Source organism: Kryptolebias marmoratus, linkage group LG15, assembly GCF_001649575.2.
Source record: "Kryptolebias marmoratus isolate JLee-2015 linkage group LG15, ASM164957v2, whole genome shotgun sequence".
Lineage (NCBI taxonomy): Eukaryota > Metazoa > Chordata > Actinopteri > Cyprinodontiformes > Rivulidae > Kryptolebias > Kryptolebias marmoratus.
The window spans coordinates 4,096,473-4,107,289 of record NC_051444.1 but is presented as its reverse complement, the minus strand read 5'-3'; the positions used below and the strand labels follow the sequence as shown (position 1 = coordinate 4,107,289).

Here is a 10,817-nt window from a genome sequence, read left to right as displayed (position 1 = left end):
GTTGTGCCCTGAGTCCTCTGAGGCTGATCCCCATGGATTTACAAACACACACAAATACATGTCATATACACATTCAAGTCACTTGTTTTAAATAAATGCTTCTATTTTAATTCAGTTTTGGTCTTCATTGGAACTGATGTGCAGGGGGATAAGGAGTGGTTGACCTCAGGATTTTTTAAAGTCTGGCTACAACGCAGCCTTCTCCAACCTGAGCGGGCTGGGCTGCACCTCACCGGACCGCCCGATGTCTCCACATCGCTGACAGTGAAGAGGAAGAAGCCCGGACTGATGATATATGAAGGTGGGGTGGGGGTCCTTGACTGATGACAGCGTGTGTAAGATGGAGAGCTGTGATGTAATGGAGACAAGGCCACTGACTGATACTATGAAAGAGGCCACACTTCACAGCCATCCATATCCAAGATCTATGTCTGAAGGCGCTCATGGCTAAAAGATGAATTCTGCATCAGTGTCGTGCTGTTTGTGAGGCCTGTATGTATGTATTTATGAAGGGTGTGTGTGCCTACAGCTGATGGACACTCGGTTTTATCAGAAAACACGGAATGGGAGGAAACTAAGAGTCTGAAACCGTTTCTTTATGTGTTGCTGTAAGGTTTGAATTTCTGTCAGAGAAAGGCTCGTGGAATTTCTCGACTGATCACTTTAAAAAACGAACCTTTTCACGATGTCGGTCCCATTCCAGCAGGGCGTGTCACCGGATGCAAGCTCGCGCACGCACAGCTGATCTGGCAGGCCGATGTAGAAGGTGAGGTAGGAGCGCAGGCTGCTCAGAAACTCCCTGCAAAAACAAAAATAAATAAACGTTCTCGCACATATCAGCTGGAAATCTTTGTGCACACTCATCCGTCTCCTGCTTACCTGCTCCTGACAGTCAGTGAGACTCCCGGCGCTCTGTTGGACGCTTTGAGCAGGGTGGAAACTTTGCTGCTGCCCTCCTGGATGCTGACTGACTGAGCAGGCGTCCTGCTGGGAGGACCACACTTCTTCTGAACCTAACATCCGACAAAGACACACACAGACTCACTCCTGAACACCCACTGTGCAGTTTAATTTGTAAAACGGCGCCGAAGCCTTGGATCAAATCTTTGTTTTCATAGATAAGTGAAATTACCAAAGGCATCCACTAGATGGAGCTGTGGCGTCTCAATTACTTGAACTAAGTGAACAAACATCTGGGGTGTAAACACAGAAACACACCTACATGTGCAGATCTGACTTTATGGTCCACTTTTTATGGGTGATGATGGATAAAGAGCAGCTATAAAAGATGAATAAAGGCTGGTAGTTCGGGGAAGTAGATGTTTGCTCTGTCTGACTCCTCCTCTCTGTCCTCGGTTTAAAGTCTGATTGTCATGGATGTGTTTCTGGGAAATTTAGGCCTTCTCTGCTCTGACTTATCTGGTTTTAAAGTGAATAAAATCAAACTCAAGCACGATTTGAACAGTGCATTCCTCTCTGATGTGGACCGAGCAGACCTAAAACTACAACCATGTTGTGTAAAATGTAAATAAAAACATAATGCAGTATTTGCAAATCTCATAAACCCCTATTTCATTCACAATGGAGCGTCGTAAATGTATCATGCTGGATGTTTAAACTGAGAAATTCAGCCATTTATTGAAAAAAAAACAGGTAAATTTGAGTTTTATGTTTCCCTCCATGCAGCATCTCCATCAGTCTGTAAACATCTGGACCTGAGGAGAGCAGCTGCTGAATGTTGTCCCATTCTTTCTGTTCAACAGTCCTGGATGGGAGCAGATGTTGCTCTAAAACCTGGAGATCCTTCCCGGAGGCACTAATGCACCCCCATACCATCAGAGAGGCAGGCTGGACGGTCCCTCTCCTCTTTAGTCCGTGGTTTCCAGAAAATTCAGAACAGAATCAGACCAGTCACAAGCATCCAGCCTTGACCTTTGACCTCAGAGGTTTAAAGCTTTTAATGATATTTTGGACAATAGATGATGCGATATTCAAAATATTCACAATTTTCTGTTGAGGAACATCATTCCTTATTGTTCCACTAACTTTAGAAACAGTTAGAACCTCTGCCCATCTTTACTTCTGACAGATTCAGCCTCTAAATCGATCTTTGTAGACCCAGTCGTCTTACTGACCTGCTGCCAATTAACCTGATTAGTTGTAAAATGATCCTCCAGATGTTTTTTTTCATCCATACCACTGTTACAACCTTCTGCTGCCCCTGTCTCAACCTTTTTTTAGATGTGTTGCTGCCATAAAGTTCAAAATTACCTCAAAATTACCCCCTTTTTTTTAAATCTGCTTCAACGTTTGATGTTTACGATGTTCCCTTATGAACAAAATATGGGTTAATGAGAATTGGTATGACACAGTGACCCAGCTCTTTTGGACTGGGTTTGCTGATGATCTGAACCTGTGTCGAAAGGCGAGCTCCACTTTTCTCAGCATGTCTGACGGCGTCGTGGAGCATCGTGTGAACTCCCAGAAGCACTTGCTCCAGGTCCTGAGCGCCGTGCATCTTGGCTGACAGGCCCTCCAGCGAGCGGACAAACTCCCTCCAGTGAGGGTCGATCTCTGCCATGCTGGCCAGACACCCCCTCATCACGTTCAGACAGTAACCCATGCAGGGCTTGGACTCGGTCAGGCCCTGCGGAGGACAGACAGAGAGATGAGCGCTGCCAGGAAGGCCTCTCGTTAGCTCGGATCGATACGCTCGCATTAAAAGGATGCATCCGTACCTGGCAGTGAGGACAGTAGTGCATCTTGAGCAGCGCCCGTCTGCACTCGCGGCTCAGCTGTAAGTGGTCCGTGGTATTGATGACCTCGATGCCGAGGTGCAGCGCCTGAAGCAGGAGCCTCCCGGAGACCCCGGAGCGAGTAATCTGATCGGCAAGGAGGTCCGGCACAGCTCCAAACGGCCTAACGTCGCGGCTTATCGACCTCACGCACTCAGCGTAAACCGACGATAAGCCGCCCGCTCCGGGGCTCACGAGGTGACTGTAGACGAGCGGGAAGAGGCCGTCGAAGAACCGCCGCACGAACTCGTCCACGTCCAGCTCAGATCCGAGCAGGAAGAGCCCCACGTCGGTGAAGAGTTCCCCCACCGCTCCTGCGGCCTGGTCGGCCATTTTCTGATAGGACACTTGCAGGAAGGCGTTGGTGTAGTTCTCCCCCTGCTTCATGAGGACCTCAAACGTCTCTGAGGAATAAAAAAAGGGACATTTAAACGATTGGGGAGGAGCTGGAGCTCATTTCAAGGCATTTTTATGATCACCTGTAGCCGAAAGCAGAGACAAAGTGATGTTAGCAAAATATCTCATGAATCGCTGAACCGATTTTAATGAAACTTTCAGAGAGAAATCCCTGCAAGCAAACAACCAATCAGTTTAATCTTCTTTAATTTATAAACATTTGGAGTTAACATGCAACTAAAGATGGCCACCACAGCGAGTCAACAATAAAACAGCTCGAACTCGGTTACTTTCACGCGTATCGAGCTAAAACTTTTATTTTCATGGTTTGATCAAACGAGCAACAACTCAAGATCTTAATCTGAATTCAAGGACAGCTAGACCTTTATGAGTTCCTCTAATGACAACATTAAAAAAAGGTTAAAAAACAAAAACAACTGGACTTCTGTTCTGTAGCTGAAGACGTTTCGCTTCTCAACCGAGGAGCTTTCTCAGTTCAGAAATAGAGTTGAGCTGAGATGGGATGTAAGCTGGATAGCTTGCAGATTGTTCTCGCTCCCCTAACAATAGAGGCTCATTAGGGTCCTTGTTTGTCTGACTCACTGATGTTCCACTCTGTTGATTAGAGTGAAACTGGCTGGGGATCAGGCCTAAAGCTGGAACCTGAGACCTCCTCCTCTGTTTAATGTTGGTTTCTCCATTTTGACATAGATGGCTTCCTTTACCCCCCTCTCCAACCATATTCTGATGACAACAAAGTAACGCAGCTGCACGTTTTTACCCCAAAATAACGTTTTTGTTGGCTCTCTTTGTTTTTGTCACCGTAGGAAATGTTTCCCCAGCTCAGCGGGCTCGCCTTGATCCTTCTGTCTCTCCTCAGCTAATACCTGATCCATGGCCACTCTCGGGTCATGTGCTTGTCAGGAGTTGGGAGGTTCAGGAGGTGAACGTTCTGCTGAGAGAGGCTTAGATGGTCCAGGGCTGTATAATAACCCCCTCCCTCCCCGGGTTAAAGGCAGCTGCGAGGGGTTGGGAGCGTTAAACGGTGAATCTTATCTCAGGTCCTCTGTCATCTCTCCCCCCTGGAAGTGTTATGTCTGCAGAGATCTGAGGCTTGAAGTTGCGTTTCATGTGCACCTCCTCCGTGGTCATAGAGAGCGGCGCAGAAATCAGAGAATCCGAGAGGAAACCTGCACAGAAGAGCAGCCGGTGAAATACGGCGCAGCCCGAGACATAATATGATGATTACAGCCCTCAGGTACGCGGCTCCCACAGGGATTACAGCACAGCAGGGGGGTTAGAACAATAGATTATAAAGGTAATGAATCCCATCTGTCAAATCTGAGAACAAATTTCTGTGTCGTAAACAAATTTGTCTCCGTTTTATCTGTCAGCGCTGTTTTGATTTCGCTTCCAGGAACACAAATTAAATGACTCAAAGGAGGATGTACAACGAACAAGAGGGGGAAATAATAAATCTGTGAAATTAGGGGGGAAAACAAATAAGAATTCAAATAAATAAATAGTTTGTGACTTATGTGTGATAGATTAATGTAAATCATTCAAATAAATAAGCTTAAAAATAAATTAAAAACCTGATTAGATGTTAACAGATATGAGTTTTTCTACAGACGAGTTTTTAAATTAATAAAATGTAATATTATCATAATAAACCATATATTTAACAACAATTAGAAGAACTCACACACTAAAAAAAAAGATTTTTGTCTAAAAAACAACTAGATTGTGGGATAGAGTTCCAACAATCTTTAAACTTGATATTTGTTAAACATTCAATCTCCTGCTTTTATTTCTCAGCCCATATTTTATTAAAAAGATTGTCTCATAATTGCTTTCGGTCCTGTTTTATCTTTTCTAATTAACCCTTTTTGTCGTGCTCTCATGCTCTCCGTGTAACAAACCCCCGTTTTTTTCTAAAGAAAACGCTTTGATGAAGAGAAAATTACTCATCTGATAATTTCGTAATGATCTACGGTCCTCGCACAAAAGTGTCTCGTCATCCAAACAGCGTAATTAAGATGAATTTTTTCCCCCCGGAGGACAGAGGAGCTCTCTGGAATCCAGTTACAGTTTATCAGGGAGAAAAGAAACCAGGAAGTTCAGGTTTTCAGCCTGTGTAACGTCTCTGGGACAAATCGGCTTATTTGTAAACCTGTAATCGTTCTGGGTTTTTTTTTCAGATTTAATCTTGATTCGTCGATCCCGGATACAAGCGGCTGAAAGGAGCTTCCTCTGTCGGGCGACCGGGCCGGGAGTTGAGCCGCTGCTCCTCCTCATTGACAGGAGTCAGCTGAGGTGCTTCATCTCATCAGGACAGGCATGTCCCACAGGGAGGAGACCCTGGGGCAGAACCAGAATTCTCTGGAGGGATTCTAGATCCTCTCTGAAGGCATCGGGATCCTCCAGGAGGAGCTGGAGACAGAAGGAGGTCCGGGTTTCCCTCCTGGACCAGACCACAGATAAGAGGCAGAAGATGGACGAAGACAATGGATAATGACTCAACTGCTGTTAACCTTACAAAGGCATCAGTTTTAAAAGCTTTAATAAACCTCCACTTATCCTTCCCAGCATGAAGGAATGCATATCACCCGCAGGAGTTTCAAACTAAAATCATCTTGTCCTGAGAGGCGAAGGAATTAAAGCAGCCTCGTAAAAAAACATTACGATATGTGAGATCTCTAAAGATGTCATATCTCCCAGAGGGGATCACTCTCAGCTACTACCATGCCAAATTTTAGCTCAGTGTCTGTAAAACTGACCGAGTTATAGCCATTTTTGGTTAGCTGTGGCAGCCATCTTAAACTCCGGTTGTAGACGAGCATCCAATCATTACTTTAAAACTCCTTCAGTGAGTCCTTCAACAGAGAATAATAAGTATAATTTAAAAAACAAAATAAGCAAAATAACAAATGTTACAGAAAATCAGGCACTGTGTTATTATGGTAATTATAGTTGGTGCTTTTATTTTGAAGGTTTAGGTAAACCTAAGAACGATGACCTGAAGGAGCGCCAACTCAAACATGAGTTTTAGAGAAATAAATAAATAAAAAGAGAAATTTCAGGCAGTCCACGAGGAGCTCCGAGTGAGACAGCAAAACATTTTATGTAAAAAGAATTAAAAAATATTATAATTTTGTGTTTTTCTAATATAGTTTTCTTAAATGATGTGCACGTTCGGTTTTTTATTGACATTCTCAGTCCGTCCCGTCCATCATTCCAGGTTGGTACCCATCACACTGTGAGCATTTCTCTCTCGATTACCGGAATGCTAAATCAGTTCTTCTAAATGAACAACTCTCGACCATCCAGACACGCCGGCTATCATAAAACCCCGTCAGACGCATCTTCTCCCATCTCCGAGTCTGAAAGGCTCTAAACGAGATTCCCTTTTCTTCCCCTTCTTCTTAAATCGCTGCACTCGTTTTCTTTAACGTGGGGCAATCCAGTTAATCGTGACGGGCGTAGTCGACTGAGTGATGAGTCGAGCTTAAAGGGATAAAAACAGAGAAATTATTCGGGTATCACCTCCTCATTACTCCTCGTTAGTCTGAGAAGTAGAAATAAATATTTTGAGATAAAATGTGAGGGTGAGACCAAACATTTTAATTAAAATAATAGATTTTTACTAATATCAACAACATGCAAACATAAATTAAACCAGTTCTAAATTTTAAAACTGTTATTTATTGTTTCCGCCACAAGGGGGCGACATTTCTCATTTTTCTACTTTGTGTTTTTTTAGGTTTAAGGAGTGAAAAACAAACAAACATGAGTTCCAATAGCAAAAAAAACTCATTTTGGATTATTATAAATATGAAAACAGCATCAGATATGCACAGCTTGTGCATTTTTATAGTTCATAACTAAAACATTGTGGTTGTTTTCCAATTGGGCATCTTAAAATCCGATAAACTAACCTGATTTGTTCTGGGTTTTACTAAAAAAAAATACCAAAATGTGACTTTAACCACGGTCCAGCCAAGCTATATGACCTTTTATTTTTTTATTTAAAAGTGGGGGAAGGTTCTGTGACACAGACACGTTTTTCATTAACAGAGAAAATCACTCGTCTGTATTTTTTAACTCAAACTGGCTCTGCTGTTAAGTGCAAATCCTCAAAGTTAGGTTAAGAAACGCTCGTGTGTAGATTTGCATTTACAGACATGTCACCGAGGAAGAGGATCAGTCAGCAGGATGAGGCATAAGACGAGCCTTTGTAGCTGAAGGCTCTTAAAACTCAGACAAAAGACCGAGAGGCTCCCGCTCGCTCAGAACAGGCGAAGACGAGGCTGACGCGGTAAACGCTCTTCACTGAGACGCGTGAGCTCGACGCCGCGTCACTCTGAGCTGCTTTCGTTTGAAGCCTTCAGGTTTCAGAATCCAAAATGCCACCAGCTGACCCCGGCTGAGCCGCCGAGCGACGCAAAGATGGCTTTCATTAACGTGATTCATCCTCTGCGAGCGGCCCGGTGACATCTGATAGGCTGCAGAAAAGGCCACTCTCCGTCTAGAGAGGATGAGTCAGTGGTGCTCCGGGTTCAAGTCATCCCAGAGCAGGACAGAAAAAAGAGAAGAACACAATGAAAGTCAATGACTTCAGAGCAGCGGAGTCAGCACAGTAAACAGAAAACTGCGTGTTTCTTGTGGTTTGTTAGACGAGCCTCTCGTGAAGCTGCAGAAACATTTCTGGTTCCTGCGAAATAAAACGAAAAAAGCTCAAACACTGATAGCTGTAAGACCTAAAAGTGAATACTTAGTGGTTCTTTGGTGCTTGGCTGCAGTAAATTAAGCCTCAAAACTACTAAAAAGCTGTCCAATATTTGTAGCATAATTCAAAAAATATCACTTAAAGGCCGAACAGTCCTTGAAGGAATAACTCTCAGCTACTACCACACCAAAGTTTAGCTCAGCATTTGTAAAACTGGCTGAACATTTGGCACTTTTCAAAATATTTCCCTTTATCCATCCATCCATTCTCTTCCGCTTATCCGGGGTCGGGTCGCGGGGGCAGCAGCCTAAGCAGGGAGGCCCAGACTTCCCTCTCCCCAGCCACCTGGGCCAGCTCCTCCAGGGGAATCCCAAGGCGTTCCCAGGCCCTCCAGCGTGTCCTGGGTCTTCCTCTGGGCCTCCTCCTGGTGGGACGTCACCAGGAGGCATCCTAACCAGATGCCCGAGCCACCTCAGCTGGCTCCTCTCGACGTGGAGGAGCAGCGGCTCTACTCTGAGTCCCTCCCGGATGACCGAGCTTCTCACCCGATCTCTAAGGGAGAGCCCAGACACCCTGCGGAGGAAACTCATTTCAGCCGCTTGTATTCGCGATCTCGTTCTTTCGGTCACTACCCAAAGCTCGTGACCATAGATGAGGGTAGGAACGTAGATCGACCGGTAAATCGAGAGCTTCGCTTTTTGGCTCAGCTCTCTCTTCACCACGACAGACCGGTACAGCGCCCGCTTCACTGCAGATGCTGCACCAATCCGCCTGTCGATCTCCCGCTCCGTTTTAGATCCTTAAACTCCTCCACTTCCCTTTCCCTTTATCTAAAACAAAAACCTCACAGAAACGCACTTCAGTTCCATCTTAAATCAGCCTCAGCACACGTGCTCTGATTCTGTCTCATCGCTGTATTTCCACAGGAAAATGCAAATATCTCGCTGTTAATGTGTGCTCGTTTGTCTAAGAACGGAACATTTCCCAAAAGTTAGAATGAAAAGATGTGGAAGAGGGGATTTTATTTTGCTTCCAGTTTGTTTTTGATTTGCCTGGTAATAAATTCCATATAATTTACAGCAGACTGAGGAGCAGCCTGTTCATATAAAGCTGTTACTGTTTTACAACGTCACAAACCAAATTTACCGAAACCTACTCACCGCGGGACTGAAGGAGGTGATAAGATGTTTAACATTTTACTTTTCTGAAACATTTTCATGCCAGCATGCCGGTTTCTGAAGGCTGCGTTCCGAAATCTGGAAATCTTATCGGTCCAAATAAAGAACCAACGTGAGCAGGTAAACAAGACGAGGAGAGAAACAGGCGGTCGAACAAACAAAGGTGTGTTTTCTGTGGAGTCTGTGTGAGGCGTCAGCTTGGCACCGAGTGTGTGTGTGTGTGAGAGAGAGAGAGGAGGGGTCAGAGAGGGAGAGAAGTCCAAATCTGACTCCTCACATCTAAAAACGTTTTAACATCTTCACAGCAGATCTGCCTCCTTCTGACCGCCGTGACCCGCAGACCCAGAAGCCATTTCTTCCTCCAGACCTTAAAAAGCCTCAGACGGTTTCCTTTTTCAACAAAGGAAACAAAGAAGGCATTGTTTGAAACTGGACACAGCCACTCGCTCAGAAGTGTTACGGGCTGGGATTCATTACGGAAAATTAAAAACTCCTTCCTGCTCCACGCCAACAAACACGCTCCTCATCTCATCCATTAGCATTCGGCCAAAACAAACTGCCGCCCATCCATCCCAGCGCCGCTCGCTCTTTCCTCCCGAAGGCCTGAAAGTCAATATTTGAGGATCTGCTGCGGCTCCCGAGGACTTCAAAAAGAAAGCGGCGTTTAGGAAAAGAAGCAAAAAACGGGTCAAGAACTGAAAGACCGGAGAGGTTCTAGCTCCACGGACCGGTTCATTATCGGCCTTTAAAGGTGCGGCGGATAAATACGACAAAATAAAACGATACGAGCGACATGAAAACGGGTGTTTTTTAAAACCATACCTCGCAGCTTTGTTAGCTGCTTCCTGGTAATAACACCCTCTGCTCCATCTGATGTCCTCTGTGTTTAAACGTGCCCTTCAAAATAAGATGCACCACAAAGAATACAACTAATAACGCTGAATCAGTGGAGCCCTGAGCCTGTTTCTCAGTAACCAGACATTTGTTTTGTTAGCTTGTGGGTTTGTTTTTAGCGGTAACGTATCACGTGACCTGGATAAGCGTCAGAGACGGATGTATGACTGTCTGTGGCCTGGTACCGGTCCGCAGCCCGGGGGTTGGGAACCTCTCCACCTCCTCCTCAGTTACTTTCAAAGAAGCGACCGTCGGGACTTATTTCCTGCGACGGCGCGCGTCGAAGCACCGCTCAGATCCAGAACGCAGGCTCGTTTCAGTAAAAGCCCGAGAGAAATAATAATAATATCATAAGGACGCCTTCATCGGCTTTGAAAGGCGTCTCTGTGTGAGGCGGCGGAGGGGTTTCCTGCCGCTGACCTCAGGGGCGGAGCCGGCTGCACACAGCAGGCCACTGAATCTTAAACGCTGCATTCAATGAGCTGAAACGCTGTTTATTTCACCCTGATGGCTTAAAGAAGCAGATCCTGATGAGCTTCTAACTACAGCAGGCGAACCTCGTGGCGTTCACTGTTTTTGTTTTGTAATAATTGGTCGTCTGAGTCCCAGTTTCAGACAAATCTAATGTGGCTGCAGCAGCATCACGTCCATAATTCATACATTTTGTGTTTGAATTATGATCAGCCTCATCTGAAGCAACAGAGGACTCAGGGCACAACCATGATGACTCACTGAAATGACATGAATTAGTTTATATGAATGTTGATTCAAAACACAAGATTTTAGCAGAGATTTCACCTTTTTATCAAATACCAGTGAGGTGTT

The 10,817-nt window shown here is 45.0% G+C and overlaps 1 protein-coding gene across 1 annotated transcript in view; it reads right to left on the bottom strand.

The window, feature by feature from the left end:
* Positions 1-10,817, bottom strand: part of gpc5a (glypican 5a) — a 164,208-nt gene that overhangs the window by 137,204 nt on the left and 16,187 nt on the right. Inside the window, exons 3-6 of the mRNA XM_017440511.3 lie at positions 2,739-3,199; positions 2,414-2,647; positions 880-1,013; positions 677-799 (exon numbers count right to left, since the gene is read on the bottom strand). Of these exons, the coding sequence (XP_017296000.1) occupies positions 677-799; positions 880-1,013; positions 2,414-2,647; positions 2,739-3,199 (952 nt within the window). The remainder of the gene's footprint in view (positions 1-676; positions 800-879; positions 1,014-2,413; positions 2,648-2,738; positions 3,200-10,817) is intronic.